Genomic DNA, 19267 nt, shown 5'->3' on the forward strand with positions numbered 1-19267 from the left:
TTATACAATCAAAATCCAACACAGTAAATAAATCACATGAATGTATACATCCCCACCATAATTCACCCTAAAACAGACACAGCGAGAACGATGACATCAGCTGGCTTTCTTATTCTTCTTCTTCCTCTTCTTACTTTTACTCTTCTTCAATGACCACAAATCTTAATTTTGGGCCTGAATGGTAGGACTTTTTGAACGATACTCTTAATTCAATAGAGAAAGAAGCTCATCCTATATCAGGATGCGTGGCTATGCAAAGCCTGCAAACCATCAGCAAGGACCATTTGACAATGACTCAAATATTGATAAATTGGCCTCTGACACAAATCTAATGTCATCATCCGTGTCAAGCGAACTAATTTCAGAAGTTCATCCTTTCCGCTACTCCAAGAATTACATGCTGAGCCTATACAATTCTTCACTTCCGGTCGACCTTGATGCCGATAGTACTCTTATTTTCTCTCAAAGTCAACCACCCCTATTGTTTGAAAAGCCAAGTAAAGTGGAGCTAGAGGTAACAGAGTTGGACAAAAACCTAAGACCCTTCGCCCATTTGGTTCTCTATATAACCAGTTGTAATTTTATATATATATACATGAATATATATATATATATATATATATATATATAGTTACTTAAAGGAAGTGTGCATTGGGAAGAATCACTTCCACGAACAGTGTTACAAAAGGAAATTCATCATCACAAAGAATCATCTCCTGGTGGTGACACAGCCCGCCTTTTATTTGGAAGTGGGAAGCTGGCCAAGACTTTTACGGAAACACCTGAAAAAGATATCCTGCTTAGCAAAAACATATATCCCGATACTAAAACAACAGGTGACCTTTATGAAACAGAGGCAGAAGAGCCATTATGGAGTAGGGCAGAGAAGGTTGTAATAGGAACGTTTGATGAACAAGGAATTTATCGGATAGAAGAAGACTTTGTTACATCATCCAAAATAATCGGAGCAACCGAAATGCCCCCAGTAGCACCTAGTGCACAAGGTGAGACCAGCCTCAAAACTGAGGCAGGTCCTACCATGACTACCAATGGTGAAAACAATAATATCAGTCCTCGAGCTCCTTGGCTTTTTGACGCTTCTTTGGCTGAGCCTGATATTCCTCTCCCGCAATCGATGCAACAGACAATATCCCAACCTGTTGAGGAACAGCGCTGGTATTATCGTGATAATGCTGACCAAGTTCAGGGACCGTTTTATGGGTTGGATATGCAGGACTGGTATATGCGTGGTTTCTTTGAGATGAATCTGTTACTTAGACGCGAAGAAGATCCATATTTTATTCCTCTTGCACAGCTTATCCAGTGCACAGGCAATAATAGCCGCCCATTTCTTACAGTTTTTTCTATGAAAATTTCTCCGCAAGGAGCTCCTCATCATATCAACTACGAGCAACAACAGCATGTTCCTTATCCTTCTTCTATTGCTCCTCCAGTTCACCTTCTTCACCAACCTCCCCCACTTCCTCAATTCATTAACCACCACCATCATTATCAAGACCCAGGACCATTTCTGCCTGAACAACTGATCACAATGTATGACAATAAACCCTACTGGCCAGATCCCCCTGCTCCTTGGTTACAGGAACCAACCGAGATATTCGGCTCTCCCTATTATCCCTCACCTTTACAAAATCAGCAACCATCTCAGCCGAATCCTATTTTTGGGCAAGAAATAGACCAATCTGGGTTTCCACCTCACCGACACCCTTTCAATGGACTTTTCAAAAGGGAAGAAGGGCCTCCAAAATATAAACAAGAGCAGCAATTTTTATATCAGCAGCAACCACAACCACAACAACTATTCCAACCCCAACCTCAACACCACCACCAGTCATTACAACAAAAAGTTCAACAACGCCAGCAGCAACCACTGGAGCAGAAACTACAGCAACCACTGCAGCAGCCACTACAGCAGCCACTTCAACCATTACAACCACTGCAACCACTGCAACCACTGCAACCACTGCAACCACTGCAACAACAGCAACAACAGCAACAACAGCAACAGTACCAACCGCAACACCAGCCACAGGAGCAACAACAGGAAGAACAACAGCAAAAGGTTCTAGTACAAGAATCGCCGGTTCCTCTTACTCAAAGCTCTTCTCCTTTGTGGTCAATTACTAATGAAGACACAACTTTGGAATCATCTAACCACCAAGTACCACATGAACTTGATGTTAAAGTAAACACTACAGTCACCATCACTTCATCAGAATTAGTCTCACCCAACATTATAAAGGCTTGTTCGCTGAGCCCATCTCCAGAAACACCAGTGTTGACAGAAAAAGATACCCCCCTAGATAACCTTGTACAGCTCATGCCAGACACTACATTTGAGCCAAACACATCAATCCAGGTTGCGCCTACTATATGCACACCGGTGTTAGAACCTCTTCTCGCGCTCGAATCTGTAACTGAGATTGTTTCTACAATTGAATCTGTAACACCCTCTATACCTGTATCAACATCAAAGACAATTTCTTTGCTTGAGGCAAAGGCAGTTTCTAAGTTGAATTTGGCTCCCGAAGCTTCGTTGACTCCCACAATTACATCTGTAGAAGTGAAATCTCTAGTTAAAAAGCACTCTGAAAAATCACCCGCAGCCAAACCAGTAATCGAAAAAGAAATACCAAAGGAGCAGGCTCGATCGAAACAAAAGGAGCCTGTCAAAAGTGTAAGCCAGAAAACTAGGACTCCCCGATCGGGTCCAAGTAAGAAGACTGTTGAGACCAGTATAAAGACAGAGAAGCCATCAAATAATATATTAAAGCAAGCCGAAAGGATTACCAAAAAATCTATGGTTGCACATGAAAATGCATTCGCTAAGATTCAACAAGAGGAAATCCCACGGTCTGTAAAAGAGCAAACCCCAATACAAAATAAACCCACACCATCGTCTACAGTATCGGAAAAAACAGTTCAAAGAGTAAGTGATGAAAGCTCTGATTTCATCTAGTGTTATATTTATCAAGAAATCGGAATCGGAATTGAAGATTTAACCAAATCCTTATACATTATACAGCATGCAAAAATATCCGTGTGTGCTCCGATGCCGTCTGCCTCAAAGACTATTAATATTGCTCGCCCTTCTGCACCTAGAGCATGGAACACAACCAAAAAAACATTAACTCAGCCTGTATCATCTGCTTTCCAAAATGAAGATACTAAACCACCGAGTGGAGTGTTTCATGATTGGTGTCAAAAATCACTCAAGGAACTCAAGAAAGATGTTGATGGTAATTAAAGAACACAGAAGAGAAATATAGCTTAATAGCTTAATAACTTTCAAGAGGAAATGGTGTACAAGCAGGTCTTTGTTTACTTGAAAAAAAGTGGTTGTGAAATCTGCTTTTTTTCTAATTAATGAAGATACTTAAACTAATGTCTTGTATTATTTATATATATATATATAGCGGATGAATTATTGAAGATGCTACTGTCTTTTCCTCTTGTACCTAGTCCTTTCGAGATCATAAAAGAAATCATCTATGCCAATTCAACTTCCATGGACGGACGTAGATTTGCAGAAACGTTTATAAAGTACAGAAAAGCAGATATGGATGGCCAACTCAAGAACACAGTAGTTCAGCCTGTCAACAGAACAGCCCAAAATTCTTTTAAGGTGGTTACAAAGAAATCTAAAAGAAAGAATGTTTAAGGTACAGAAAGGATGATCAAAGGATATGATCAGCAGAAATGTATGTATACACATCTATATGGATATTATTTATTTAATTAGAGTGGACATTACTACTATTACTATTACTATTACTATTACTATTACTATTATCATTATTATTACTACTACTACTACTACTACTATTATTACTATTCTTATCACTATTATCATTATATAAATAACTATTCTTACGAGGAAAAATGAAATTTAGAGGGAGAGCCCAATGGGAGATTCAATATAAGAAAAAAGCTACAAGTAGTATTGTGAAATTACTTGGAGTTGGCAAAAACAAGCAGGTTCTTTAACAGTGTTTTATGCTTTCCAATAATATATCTAAAGACTATTTTGGTGTTATTAAATCGATTCTGCTAAGAAATCTCTTGTTTTTCATACAGAGAGTTACCTTGAATAAAAAATGGATAATGAACTGCTTGCTTCTTTACAAAGTTGAATAATAAATCAAACACATCCTAGGAACTTCATATCTCTTCAATATAAGCTTACATCTGTTTTATTTTGTGGACAAACAGATATCTAGAAGTTTGTATAGCAATCTTATGGGGATGACGCTTCTATCTAACCGGACCAATGAAGCGATCACCTTTCCAAGGCCCAGTGTCTTTCTTTAATCCTTCAGGACAAAATGGCGTGTCTTAAAATTCATAGAATAGGGGATTTCAAGTCTTTTAAGCTTTGAGTTTTAAAGCAGTAACCAATAATACGTAATAGTTACCAAGTGTCTTTGAGTACCCTAAATGCTTCCTTCAGTCCTATTAGGCATAATAGGGGGTTTCAATAGCCCTTTAAGCTTTTGAGTTTAAATGTGAGAAATGATTGGCTGGAATGAATCTATAATCATTAAAAAAAAGATTAAAACTCTCGAACAAAATCGTTCAAGAGTATTAAACTTTTAATATGTCCTTTTTTAAATTTGATTTTTTTAAAAATTTGATAAATCCTTAATGCAAATATCTTTGTGCCTTTTAATATTACTTTAAGCTTATATCCTATTATCACAATGCCTAATAGAACTGAAAGAAGCATTTAGGGTACTCAAAAACACTTTGTAACTCTTACATATTATTGGTTACTGCTTTAAAACTCAAAGCTTAAAGCTTAAAGCTGAAAGCTTAAAGGACTGTTGAAACCCCCTACTGTATCTATATTACCAGAAATTGGCTTAAGGTTTGTCATTGAAAAAGATCAGAAGCAACGATGTTTACCCTATCCTCTAAATATATTGAGTCATAACATGCTGTCCTAGACAAATATCTTAGCAGAGTGAGGACAGTTTGTAGTCCGGGGTAATTAAAATGTTGCCCCTCACCATGAATCGTTATCCTCCTAATATCAGCGTTTTATTTATGTTCTCATGACTATCGATTACTTTTACCAAACTGCCCCAAAAGAGTGTAATATTTTGGTTACTTTAAAGGTTCACGACACAGCTGAGAAGTCCCCAGATATTAGTTTCTACCAACTACTTGATATTGTGAAAAAAAATTACTGCTCATTTAAAAGATCCAACGATTTTTTTCAAAGGTGGTGAAAATTAAAACTAGTAAAATCAATGTAATTGAAGTCAAACAAAAGGAAGGGGAATTCTTAAAAAGAAATATACTCATTTCTTTCTCTACTTGGAAATTTCTGAGCCGGAAAAGTGTGTAGAATACATTAGAAACACTAGCAGCACCAACTCCTAATAGAGTCCTGACTCAAGTTGACACAATCGATAATTCTAGGAATTATGGGAACCTAGTTATTTGTAACATATCATAATACCTCCAAACAATGGCAAGTGATAGTAATGAAAATAACTCACCTACATATATCAAATGACTTTTAGCTTGGTAAATGCGGTTCTTCAAGGGATGTAGCTTTTGATCATTTTGATCATTTTTATTATTATAGCTCGAATATGATATTGGCAAATATTCAGCAACATATCACCTCCCCTCTCCTAACCATTACAAGCACCACTTTTTTAATATAATATTTTTTGATGGGCAGTAACATACTCTAACCAAAAATATTCCCATTGAACCCTCATTGTACATTTCAATTTACCATTGGTTTCATGTACTACCACACACAAGCACAAAGTAGACTGTTCGACTATCAATGTTTTATGTATATATTGATGACCTTTTTCAGAAACATCTTATATTCTGCTCTATTACACATACACATTACTACTCTAAATGTTTGTTTTAGGCAAGTTTTCTTTTATATATTATTTTAAAAAGTGCTTATCATACAGTTGTATATCCCTTAGAACCTGCAGCTCTCTAGTAAATATCAGCCAAAAACATAAAACGTATCTAATCGATACAGTAATGCTCAATCACTATAACGTAGGGTCCCATATTGTAAAGCGAAATTACCATCTATTTTGTTAAATGACCTATTCCTTGTTGTATTCGATTTCGATTTCTATTTCTCTTTTCCATTCGATTTTATTATAGCTTTTATGAAACAATTATACTTTCAATATGGCTTTTATATAGTTATTCTTCATATTAGTTTAACATCTCTGATATTTTATCATTGCTTTTCTATTCAACAACTGTCTTTCCGCCACAAGTATACCTTTCTATCTTGCCAAATCTCAGTTAGCCATATCCTCGGTGAAGCTAGCCAATCCAACCAGTCCCCTCGTATCCTTCCTCAATCACCTCATGATCTTCTGTAGGCTTATTGCTTTTATTAAGCTGGAATTTTCGATAGTACTCAAGTATAATATCAACTTCTTCCTCTTTAAGGTTAAGGTTTTCTTTAACATTGTATATCGTATAAGTCAGAATGTTGTCATATGAATAGATCCAAGCAATATTGTGATGCTCTACAACAGGATATTTCGAATCAATCTCGTCTTTTCTTTCGTTATTTTCATCTGATAATAAAACATCGTTTAATTGAGACAAAAGTATGAGGCTGATATAATTCTCTATGTCGTATTCCATTCCTTCATATTTTTTATGGAATTTAACTTGGTTGATGTGGAGAGACTTTAAGAAAGTATATGGCATATCGACTAGCAAACATCCGGTTTCTTCAAAGTCATATGCTGTAGCCTTGTACATCTGAAAGAGAGACGATTAAATACTTCAGCGGTTAGAGAGCAGTACTCCAAGGTCAAATTATGCAGTCCATAGTGCTTTTGATGCTTCTTTGGTCTCTTATTTGTGGTGTTTGAATTAATGAGCAATTTTCCGCCAAGAAGTTTAAGCTGTTTGAGGGCCACACAGCTGTCCAATAGATCATCCAGATTAAAAATCACATATGAGCCACTGATGCAAAGATTCGTTAAAAACGGGCAGTAAGGAAATAGTTCAAGCGTTGAATTTGGGACATGGTCGCCATATTTATATCTTGTAACGGAAAGAGTCTGGAGTGTTTCAGAAAATGCTTGCAAAATTTGATGGGCATGTATTAGATATATAAATTAATTGCTGTCTTGCTACATCTAATGTCAAATTTTTAAGAGGGACTCTCAATGCAGAAAGCAATTCCCATATAACAATGTCAGAAGGTACAGGAATTTTGCCGGTTATGACTTTTAATGTTTCCAGGTGTTGGAGTGCGTTTGGACTGGAGTAAAAATGAGATACATTCAAAGTTCGATATAGTGATATAGATGGTGGACAGAAATTTTATCACTATCACTATATCGAGCGTGTTTTTTTCTTACTCCACGCATTTTTTAGTGATATTTCTAATGCCGCCGTGAGTGACTACTATTTTCTAATAGGATTCATAGTATTTTGTCTAAGAAAGTGGGCTTGCTTTAAAATGTTAAATATATATATACAACATTTTTTTGTAGTATAAAAATAAACTCAGAGCTCGATATAGTGATAATAAGGAGGCACGGACCCAAATTATTAGAGACCTTGGTGAAACCTTGTAAAACATTTGGAGGAGTTTAAATCATCTGTATAAGGAAATTTGAGCGTGAAAAACGCGAATGTTTGATAAATTTTCTCAAAAGTTTGTCAAACTTAAAAGAAATTTTTCAAACATTGTAAAACATGATAGACCAATCATGTTGTATTTGTTTTTGTTGCTATACGCACGAAAAAATTAAGCTTGAAAATATTAATAGCTGTAATTTTAACGTATGCATGTAAGAATATAAGCATCCCTTCAGTATACTTTTCTCTACTTATTTTTTTTCATTATTTTTTTAATAAAGTTAGTATTACTATTTTTGTGCTAACATAATACCAAGAAAAAAATGACTATTATTTAATAGAAGTTAACGAATCTCTCATTAGCTTGATTATATGAAGCATTGTTCGTGAGCTTAGTACTACTCCTTTTCCGACAGGCAATGATTACCAAATGTATACTATGTTTGAGACATGATATTCCGAAAGAAAATGTTTGATAGAAATCTATATTTGGTAACTCGGCGCCTAAATGTCTCTTATCGTCTCACCAAGGTCCCTATTATTTTCCAAAAAATTATCATTATATCGAATATCACTATATCGAGCTTTGACTGTATTTGATAAAAGAGTCCTGGATGAGAATGAGATTTCAGTTTCCAGATATTACTTTTGTAATTTTCAGACGAGAAGAAATGCTGAACCATCTGACAAATCCAAAAGTGTGGCGGATTACATTAATTACTAAAAAAGAAAACAAAACAGACGATTTTTCTCAGTGTCGAGATAGTATGGGATAAAAGAGTAGCTAAGGAGGATCGGAAAAGAGATCTATACCATGGGTACGCCGAATTTCGACTTGGAAGCTTGGAGAAATATAAATCTGACAGAATGGACTTGTGTGAGCATAAAAAGTACGATCGTCCTACATTTCCAGCCAAAGAATATAACCTTTTAGTTTAAAAAAGGATCTATTCACATACTAGGATGACCTGACATTTTGGTTGATTTGCAAGTGATTTGCAAGTAGACGTGTTATATATCTATTCGATCAAAGAAACCCTTTAAAATTAATGTCAAAACTCAATCAAGACTAAGTTCTGTACAAGCAACTAGCCATTAATATGAATAATGTTCCTTGAAAATAAGCAAAATATAATGTGTAATTATGTTAACAAATGTGTCCAACTTTTTTTGGTAAACTTACTGCTGCGAAACGTGGAATAAAATAAAGCAGTAGTATATTTGTAGTTATGCATGAAGGTTAATTGATATAAAAGAAGAAGACACAGGAAGCTTTTTGTATACAGAAGAATTGGTTCAAGTAAAGTCAGAGTATTAGGCTATGCTCTCTTTCTTTCTTTTTTGGATTTGCTATAAAGAAAATTATAGTTTGACGGCTCAGTAAATGGCGTTCACCATGAAATATGCGAAACAAACATTGTGATTTAATTCACCACGTAAAATACAAATTTGCAATCGTTTGCAATTGTTTTTAACCAAGGTGACAAAACCAATTTTCAGGAGAGGACTGGAATTAATACTCAGTCCAAATCCTCTCCAATTAAAATCGACTACTCCAACCGCAGTAGTTAAGGAGAAAGACCAAGAAGAAGACAATCATTGCTCAGTAAGATACCATAATAAAAGGGACTTGGCATGGAATTTACGATACCGCGAAATATCTTAAATTAGTGCGAATATAAATGTTATTATCACAAATAAACATTATCTTTATCTTCATATTTATTCTATCTCTATTCTCTTATTGTGTGGTTTCTCGTACACTGCACAATTTAAACTCGTGACATTTATATTTTTGAGAAAACGCCAAATTCCATAGGTTTGACTGTATTCTTCATCTAATAAACAACACAAAAAAATAGGCTTGACTGTACTTCTACCACTTTGAGTAAAAATTGTTTGTTCCTCCTCTACAATGACATTGAATCTTCCTGCAGAAATCTTGTCCAAAATTGCTTATTACCTTTCCCTTGATGAAAAGATTATATGCTCAGGCGTTTGTAGACAATGGAAAGGGGTTTTTCAACTAGCATCATGGGACAGGATCACTATAAACGATCGTAATATTTGCTCATTCACCAAATGGGATAATACAGATTTTCCGCAGTACAAAGAGAATGGAGAACATGTCAAGAATATTATTATGACAAACACCGGGGCATTTGAAGAAGACGGCTGGAAACTCATTCAATTCACGTTTCCGTACATACGTCGTATATATTTTTCATACATAAATCTTTGCAACGTCTTGATTGATGAACCTGATTTTTGTCTACATTGGGTATTTTTAAAAACTGTGGTTTTAAACATGGGATTTTACTATTTTAGTGGTCGAAATAAGTTCTTTGAAATCCTTTCCGGGCTACCTTGCTTGAGGCGAATTAAGCTTGTCGCAAACCAAAAAGATTCGTCATCTCTGAGAATGGGAACCTTTGAGTCCATGCAGAAACACTTGCCACTCCTAGAATACATTTCTTTAAATGCTCGCCTCTCCCGTGCTAATCAAACTGCTCTGCTAACAGCGAAGGATATTATTCTGGGAAATAGCGTAACCGAATTTAAGCTTACCTGTCCAAACATTAATATCAATTGGCTATGCTATTTCACTCGAAAATACCTAAACGTGCGTAAACTTAAGCTGAAAACATACCTGGTAACCCCAGCCCATACTACACAAGATACTACAACACCACTCTCCGCCGTAATTCCACAAAAATTCGCTCATTTGGAAAACGCTTATATATCTGTTCGTCACAATGAAAACAATGAACAAGATCTCCTTTGGAAATCGATTTCTCCATCCAGTATTCCAGTCAGGCGTTTGGCTTACAGACAAGGCGCCCACGACTCCCCATGTGATAAACCATCCACGGACTCTCTACAATTATGGGTTGATAATTGTTCAAAAACAATCGAGTATCTAGATATATCATCCTTTTGGAAATTGGATGGCATTTCGCATATTCCTTTTAATTTTCAATATTGTCCGCATCTAGTCTATTTAAATTTATCCGCACGAGTATCGATTAAGCTTGACTGCCTCCTGGATAACTGTAAAGCGCTGAAGAAAATCAAATTGAAACTTTCAAAAATTATTTGCGATCAAAATACTTCCGGATCATCTTTGTCTCACGATGTTTCTACTATTTCGCTTTATTTCTTGGATATTGGTACCGAAATGCTCAACTACATATCATGTCGTTGTAGAAAACTTCGAAATTTGGGTTTTCACACGGTAAACATAACTGGAAATCTGTCCGAAGAAACTGGATCACTTTTGATCGACCTGTCTTACTCACACCTTAAATCTTTGAGCTTTAAAAACACCTTGATCTGTTTGTACAGCAATCCCAACGAAAAATATATCCTACACCGCACAGCAATTTGCTGTCCTCTTTACTCCCATTCCAATAATCAAAAATTGTGCGATAATATTAGCGACAAGGCTGCAATAGCGACTGATGATAAAGAGCAATTCAAAGAGAATCAAAAGTCGATGTGGACTGACAGATATATTACAGAATCTGGGCCCGAAAGTGTGAGAAATATGTCGAGAGTGATTGAATCTGAGAATGCTACAATTACAAGACCTTACCATTTTAATGTTCAAGAAGGAAGAAACGCCAAAACATCAAGTGAATTCAAAAGTGCTGCGGGGCATATTGATGACCAAACGAAGAAAACCGACGTTTGTTCTCTGGATGATGCTGAAATAATATGTCTTAGACAAGTCTTTAAAGAGGATCAGAAAGAAGATCTTTGCCATGGATACGTTGAATTTCGGCTCGGGAGCTTACGTAAATTCCAGTACAGCATAACGAACGTATCCAATAACTTACAAGTGTGATATTCCTACACGGTCAGCGGCTAGGTATGAAATTATAGCTTAAAAGGCTACATACTATGATGGCTTGAAATCTGGGTTGATTTGCAAACACATGGATAAATAAATGTGGTATATATAATATTAAATAAATATCTTTCAAAGAAATTCAAAGAAATTATCAAGGCTAAAAAAAAGGAAAAAGCTCTAAAAGTGAATACTTATAGTAACAATCTTCTCCGGATAATAGAATGCATTGATAGTATGATATTATGGATAGTCTTGGTGTCTATTGCTACTGCGAAATAGAGGGTGTATGGCTTGCAAAAGACCTGAAGATTTTTCTTTAAAAAAAAACCCCAAGTGTTTAGATGGAGTTTTCTTAATATATTTCTCTATCTTCTTTTATCTATCATAGACAATTATATATTTCCGCTATATAGGAGATAATAAGCTTTTGTTTTATTTAATAGCATGTTAATCTGTTGGTAGGTTTGGTACATCTAATTATTGTTCTTTGTGCTCATTGTTAACTCGAGATATCTGAAGCCAGTCCCAAACCCTCACCAATATAGCACTTTAAACCCACCCTTAAAACCCCTCAAGAAAAAAAATGTTGTAAGAATATCCCACTAAAGCCCCCATTTTTCATCACTGTATTATAAGACACGATTGAATTATTATAATTACCACTAGACTAAAATCTTTAAAAAATAATAAGAATTCTATAATAATAACAATAGTTTTTTATAAGAATAAAGGCACACACATATCTGTGTAGCCTGACAGTAAAAAGATCAGGTCAACACAATACGTTTTATGATTAAATCCAAAGTATTTAATAGGGTTATTCGTAATTGATTGTGCAAGGGGATATTTGTATAAATGTATCTACAGGCTTTCATTTTTATCAATTTATTAGTACAAGCTTTTCAGCATTGGCGCGCAGTTGATCCTGTTTGTTTGCTTGTCTATATGTATTTTAAAAATATAAAATATAGAATAAATAAATATGCACAAATAAGTCTCTGTATTTCTTTAGTATTAAACCAGTTTTCCTAATATGATGGTTAGATTTAAACGTAGGTAGTGTATATATGCATGCATGCATATTTGTACGTATGTATGTATTTTATCTCTCTGTAATAATACCAATACTAAAACAACAACAACAATATAAAGAAGAAGAAGAAAAGTAAGGTGATTCTCTTTTCTTTGTTTACCCCACTACTAAATTTTATTTTTCTAATCAAAGTATTTTCTTTTCTGATTAATTTGTATTCCTATCAGTGTTACTTATTTTAATATTATATATTGATTGATTGATTGACTGGGTGTAGATCTACAAAATGTAATAAATATATAAAGAAACCATAAAGTATAAACTCAAAAATCTCATTTGGGGGTTGGAAATAAAGAGAAACAAAGCTTATACAACAGCATTTCCATAAAGACAACAAGCTCTACTCCTTGCAGATACAGGGAGAAATAGAAGATTTGGTTAAATAATTGGATATTTATAATTTCTTTGTTGTAATCATTAGATATAGATATATTATGTATATAAGAAACAGTGATTAATATTCATTTAATCTTTTTTAAATATTAAAAAAAAATGATTGATTATAGTTCTTTTTTTGTTTTGCTTTTATGATTAATTTATAAATTCATTTCTTTCATTTTATTGTGTTAAATTGTAATTGTAATCGTAATTTTTAAAAATAAAATAAAATAATAATAATAATTAGAACTATTGATATATAGATATAAGAAGAAGAAGGGTTAATAAGGCTTGACTGATAGGAGAGAGAGAGAGAGAGAGAGAGAGAGAGAGAAAAGAAAGGAGCCTATATTTTTATTTTTATGATTGAAAAAGGGGGGAGTGAAGGGGATTTAGAAAAATAAAATATATAAAAATGGAAAGGAGAGGGGGCGAAAGGGGGGGATTGAAGAAGAAGAAAATATTTATATTTATATACATATACATATAATCATACACAAAAAGGCATAATAAAGAAGTAAGGGTCGTTTGATTTAAAGCATTTTAATCAGCTTAATCCACCTATATGTAATTTATTATATGAATTATATTTATACTTCTTTTAATAACCACTAGCTAACTAGCTTATTATTTTTACTCTTAGATACACACATATAATTATAGAGTTTTTATTCTTTTATTCTATTTTATATATATATATAAATATATATATTTAATATTTAATATATTTATTTAATATTATTACTATTACTATTCGTTCCTCAATTTCTTAATTTTCTCTTCTACTTCTTCTTCTACTTCTTGGCACTCATTCATTACATCTCCATTCCTTTCTTCCTCTCCTTCTCTTAGAAAAAATAATTAATTAATTAATTAATTAATTAATAAAATAATAAAATAAAAAGCAAGACATTCAAAATGACATCAGAATCAGACACATTGCTTTCAAGAACCCAAAAATCAAACCGTTCTGCATCTCCAGTCCCTAACTCTTACTTAAACAACTCTCATCTCGCCAACTCTAGTCCTCATCTCACATTACCCCACTCAAGACGCTCCAGTCTTTCTAGCACAGGTTCAGCAGATCCAATAGACCTTCCAATCCCCACCCTCCGCACTCAAAGATCCCAGCCTCAATTATCTCGTCCAACTCTCCAGACCAAGGATAGCAAAGGACGCCTCAGAAGACAGAAATCAGGGGAAGATACAACAAGCTGGACAAAACAAAAGCCAGCTTTAGATACAGTTACTGCCAAACGAAATGCCGAGTTCCATGCCCTTTTTCGTAGTGTACCTGAAAAAGACTCTTTGATTGAAGGTAATCAATATTTGTATACTGTAGATTGGTTTATAAAATCTATTTATAAAACTTATTATATAATATAAAAAAATTATAATATATATATATATATATAAAATGTTATATAAATTTAGACTATGGTTGTGCACTTCAAAAGGAAATCCTATTGCAAGGTCGCATTTATTTCTCTGAAAATCATATCTGCTTTAATGCCAATATCTTTGGCTGGGTCACCAATGTAAGCAAGCTTTATTTGCTCTTTAAGCATTTATTAAACAAGATACTCATAATATATCTTTTTAACCATATGGTCTTTGTTGTTGTTGGTCCTGCTTAGCTGGTGATTGCATTTGCAGACGTAATTGATATTGAAAAACGCGCTACTGCCATCTTTATTCCCAATGCAATTCTCATTTCTACTTCTACAGCAAAGGTAAATATTACAAACTGTGGATATTATGTTTGTGTATTGATACTCTTTTTATAGTATTTCTTTGCTTCTTTTCTCTCTCGTGAACAAGCATACGACCAAATGGTCGACCTATGGCATATGAAACAGTCCAATCTAGAAATCAATGATTACAGCGCAATAACAACCGAAGATATCAGCGATACCGACGAAAGCTCAGGATCTTATGAATCAGAAGATGAACAACGCCCTCGCATGGTATCCGCTGCAAAATCCTCTCCTTCAATTCTTCTAAAATATCAAGGTAAACAAAATAACACGCATAAATACAAAAAAAAGAAAACACGATTATGCATTGTACACGCACATATACACAATTATGCTAAATAATAATAATAATAATACTATGACTATGACTATGACTAAGACTAAGAGTAACAAATAAACCATCACATTTAATAAATAGAAAAACAATCTTCAGTGGCTTCATTACCAGTACAAAAATACTCCAAGCTAGTCGATCAAGACACAGTCCGTTCACGAGCATTCTCTGAAGCAGGTCCTCGTCCAAACATCCAGTCTCTTGCCAAGAAACAATCAGCACAAGAAAAACTGGCTGCATCTGTTGAGACCGAAGAGGAAGGACTACCAACACTGCCAACACCACAACCTGTTAATAACAACACCTCCCCTCAGCTAGAGACAGAATGCGAATGTGGGAAAAAGGGAGAACACTATCCTACTACCGTTTTGGATCAAATATACCCAGGATCAATAGAATCAATCTATAATTTGCTTTACAACAGTACTTTCTTAAAACAATTCTTAACAGACGTAGAAAAGAGTACAGGTAAAAAATTACAAAATCGTATCAGGTTGACAAGAAACAAAAAGAACGATTAAGAAAAAAAATAACTTATGCATGTACTATATGTACGTATTTTTATTCTTTTTTTTTTAGATGTCACAATAGGTGCATGGGCAAAAGGAGAGGGTGCGGGCAAATGCGTACGTTCAATTTCATATGTAAAATACCTTGGTGCATCAATTGGTAAGGAGCCATATACGCTTTTATATATAAAAGTAACTCATTAGATTACTCTAAATAGGTCCAAAGACTACAAAGTGCAACTTAAAAGAAGAAATACAGCATTTGGATCTTGAATCGTATGTTACCCAGTTAACTATCACTCAGACCCCAGATGTACCTGCCGGAAGTTCTTTCTTTGTCAACACAAGAACATGTATTTCTTCAGCAGGCCAAGGAAAAGTACGTGTGCTGGTCACTGTACTTATTGACTTTGTAAAGTCTTCCTGGTTGCGCTGTAAGTTCCATTATTATTATTACTATTACTACTACTATTAACATTTATCATGAAATCACATCGCATCTATTGGTGCATATGAACATATATATATATATATATATATATTATTAATCTCAATATATAGCTACGATTGAAAAGGCTTGTATCGAAGGCCAGACAAACTATTACCGATCCCTCGACACTTTTATCCGTCAACAGATTGGCACCACTAAATCGGACAAGAAGAAGAAGCGTAGTCACCGACCTCACCACCACACCGAACATGAATCTCTCAAATCAATCTCAACCACATCAACAGATAACGGAGGAATTATTAATTGGATTACGAATAATGTTGGAACCCCAAATGCGTCTCAACTCACTGTCTTGTGCATGGTTATAATGGTCTGCAGTAATCTTTACATTGCCAACAAGATAGCAGTCGTCAACAAAAAGCTCAATACAACTGAACATCCCTCTGTTGCCGCAATATCATCAGCATCACAAGGAAACCTCCGTGAGTGGCGTCAGGATCATGCAAATGAAGCACGCGAATTGTGGCAGTGGCTGGGTGGATTAGATCCTGAAGAAAAGGAACGTGAGCGGTTTGAACGATGGCAACCCGACAATACTCCAGTAGTCGAGGATCTTGGGGTGGTCGAGAGTCATATGGGAGCCAAAGAGCAGTTGGACCGACACATGGTTGCTCTTGAGAGAATGGTTCAAAAGGCGGGTCAAAGTATGGAAGAAGCAACAAAGATTGTAGAAGAGCAGCGTCAGAGACTTCATTTAGAATGGTCTGAATGATTTCATTATCATTAATCACTATTCATTTTTATTATTATTATTATTACTTAAAAAAAAAGAATCTATTATCAATGTTTGAGCTGAATTTGGTACGAATAATAATAATACTAATAATAAAAAAAGAAAGAAAGAAAGATTGACTATGTGCGTATTGTGTGCATATGCAAGGATACTATTTCCATATAGACCATCTATTCCGTAGATGGCAATACCTCGGTCAGTATTCTTATAAGTTGGTGGCAAATGCAAAAGAAACATTGGCCCACAATCTTCAAGGTTGAATTTCATACACGCATTATATATATATATATCTTGTTAGAATTGGAATTTTAGGTCGAAATAGAGACTAAATAGAGTTCTGCTCTTCTTTAACCAAGATAAATGAATTTAACTGAGATTTGCCGAAATTCAGTCCTTTTTGGATCACTACTTATTATATATATATATATTTAACCACAAGAAAAGTAAGAGTCGCAAATACTATCAATGTTAAGATAAATTGATCGCATTCGGCCCAGTCACACTAAACCACAAAGTTCCCACGGTAACGAGCTTGTCTTTCTTATCCTCTCTCCTTCTCTTTCTTTTCTTCTTCTTCCTTTTAATATCACTATTACTCTTATTCCTATTTTTTTTAATACGGTTCTTCTTGTTTCTTATATTATTTACCACACCTATAAAGAAAAATGCAAAGAATTTCTAGTGTGTATCGAGGCCCCTTGCTGGCAAAGGCCTTGAAAGTGAGTCAATACTCTCTTTTTTTTGTTTTGGTTTTTGTTTTTGGGTGTATATTTTTTTTGTGAGCTCAAATTAATTCTTTATTACATTGTCTGATAGCAAAACATTCGAGGATATGCAGCTACAGCAGCTTCCCCGGATGGTATCAAGCAAGGTGTCAGCCATTCGCTACTACTCAAGCAGACACCAGAAGATGCCTTTCGTTCTCCAGAACTGGCTCACATGAGTGCCAACGATAGTAAGAAATGGCTATTAATACTAATACATATATATACATATAATATTATTTAAGAAGAATAAGGGACAAAACAACAAAACAACAAAACAAAATTGCTTATTTATAGTGTTTTTTTAGCCCAAACCAAGAAAATGAACTTATTTCAAGCTGTCAATGATGCCATGTCAATTGCACTCACCACAGATAGTACTGCAGGTAAAGCACAACAGACCTAACAAATAAAACCATGATATACATACACCAGTGGTAGAATGTAAACTGATTTTTGTTCGCCCTTCAATTTTTTTTCTGGATCTAGTTGTTTTTGGTGAAGATGTATCATTTGGTGGTGTATTCAGAGCTACAAGCGGACTTGCAGAACAATTTGGAAAAGATAGAGTATTCAATACACCTTTGACTGAACAAGGTATTGCCGGATTTGCAGTAGGTATGGCATCGGTTGGCCATACTGCAATTGCCGAAATTCAGTTTGCAGACTATATCTTCCCTGCTTTTGATCAGGTATGTTAGAACGAAGAAAAAAATAAAGAGAAAAAAAATTCTTATATTTGTATCCACACCTATTATTTTGGCAGATTGTCAATGAAGCAGCAAAGTACAGATATCGATCTGGAAATCTGTTTAATGTTGGAGGCATGACAGTTCGATCCCCTTGTTCAGCTGTAGGACATGGTGGTCTTTATCACAGTCAAAACCCAGAAGGTTTCTTTGCTCACTGTCCTGGAATCAAGGTATAAAAAGAAAAATACATCTTCCCCTTCTTTTTTTTTGTTTTTTGGTTGTTGCTATATAAATGTATTTGTGGAACAGAATTTGGGCCTTCATTTTCTATCATTTTCTCACGCTCCCAAACCAATTCAAATATATAAATATATTATAACTACAACAGGTTGTTACACCGCGTAGCCCAATTCAAGCCAAAGGACTTTTGTTGGCATCAATCCGAGACCGAAACCCCGTCATTTTCTTTGAACCAAAGGTTCTTTACCGAGCCGCAGGTAAGCTAAATAATACATAACTCAACAATATATATATATATATATTAACTTTATTTCATTTTCCTTTTTCTTCTTCTTTTTTTTTGTAGTTGAGGAAGTACCTATTGGAGACTATGAATTGCCACTTGGAAAAGCAGAAGTATTGAAGCGTGGTACAGATGTTACTATTGTGGGTTATGGATCTCAGATTTATGCTCTCGAAAATGCAATCCAACTTGCTGAGAAGCGATTACCAGGAATTAGCTGTGAGCTTATCGATCTGCGTACAATCTTACCTATGGATATTGAAACAGTCGTTGCATCGGTCAAGAAGACAGGACGTCTTGTAATTGCTCACGAAGCACCAAAGACAGCTGGTGTAGCAGCCGAATTGTCTGCGAGTGTGATGGAACATTGTTTCCTAAATCTCGAAGCACCTATACAGCGTGTTTGCGGTTGGGACACACCGTTCCCGCTTGCCTTTGAACATTTTTATCTGCCTAATATGGTTCGATGCTACGATGCCATCAAAACCGCAGTAGAGTATTAG

General features: G+C 34.9%; 5 protein-coding genes across 5 annotated transcripts; 4 read left to right on the forward strand and 1 right to left on the reverse strand.

Annotated features, from left to right (window-relative positions):
• Positions 1 to 161: 161 nt before the first annotated feature.
• PHYBLDRAFT_187019 (hypothetical protein) lies at positions 162 to 1019 on the forward strand (the record flags this gene model as incomplete). Its single annotated transcript, XM_018439316.1, has 4 exons — positions 162 to 181; positions 241 to 514; positions 632 to 875; positions 933 to 1019. Coding segments are annotated over exons 2-4 (603 nt in total), but the record flags the coding sequence as incomplete, so codon positions are not given.
• A 5317-nt stretch (positions 1020 to 6336) lies between these two features.
• On the reverse strand, positions 6337 to 8592 carry PHYBLDRAFT_145592 (hypothetical protein; the record flags this gene model as incomplete). Its single annotated transcript, XM_018431485.1, has 5 exons — positions 6337 to 6786; positions 6810 to 7091; positions 7168 to 7294; positions 8431 to 8518; positions 8577 to 8592. The coding sequence occupies 5 exons, from the start codon at positions 8590 to 8592 to the stop codon at positions 6337 to 6339; spliced, it is 963 nt and encodes a 320-aa protein (XP_018291231.1).
• Positions 8593 to 9532: 940 nt separating this feature from the next.
• PHYBLDRAFT_168542 (hypothetical protein) lies at positions 9533 to 11464 on the forward strand (the record flags this gene model as incomplete). The annotated part of the gene is made up of 1 exon (XM_018435890.1): positions 9533 to 11464. One exon carries the CDS (start codon positions 9533 to 9535, stop codon positions 11462 to 11464), a length of 1932 nt encoding a protein of 643 aa, XP_018291232.1.
• Positions 11465 to 13788: 2324 nt separating this feature from the next.
• PHYBLDRAFT_78183 (hypothetical protein) lies at positions 13789 to 16899 on the forward strand. The gene is made up of 8 exons (XM_018443341.1): positions 13789 to 14259; positions 14376 to 14479; positions 14579 to 14674; positions 14729 to 14954; positions 15117 to 15500; positions 15612 to 15701; positions 15760 to 15975; positions 16103 to 16899. Exons 1-8 carry the CDS (start codon positions 13860 to 13862, stop codon positions 16762 to 16764), a joined length of 2178 nt encoding a protein of 725 aa, XP_018291233.1. The 5' UTR covers positions 13789 to 13859; the 3' UTR covers positions 16765 to 16899.
• Positions 16900 to 17871: 972 nt separating this feature from the next.
• On the forward strand, positions 17872 to 19267 carry PHYBLDRAFT_155409 (hypothetical protein; the record flags this gene model as incomplete). The annotated part of the gene is made up of 5 exons (XM_018433400.1): positions 17872 to 17935; positions 18039 to 18241; positions 18316 to 18471; positions 18630 to 18738; positions 18828 to 19267. 5 exons carry the CDS (start codon positions 17872 to 17874, stop codon positions 19265 to 19267), a joined length of 972 nt encoding a protein of 323 aa, XP_018291234.1.

This window comes from Phycomyces blakesleeanus (assembly GCF_001638985.1).
Source record: "Phycomyces blakesleeanus NRRL 1555(-) unplaced genomic scaffold PHYBLscaffold_11, whole genome shotgun sequence".
NCBI lineage: Eukaryota > Fungi > Mucoromycota > Mucoromycetes > Mucorales > Phycomycetaceae > Phycomyces > Phycomyces blakesleeanus.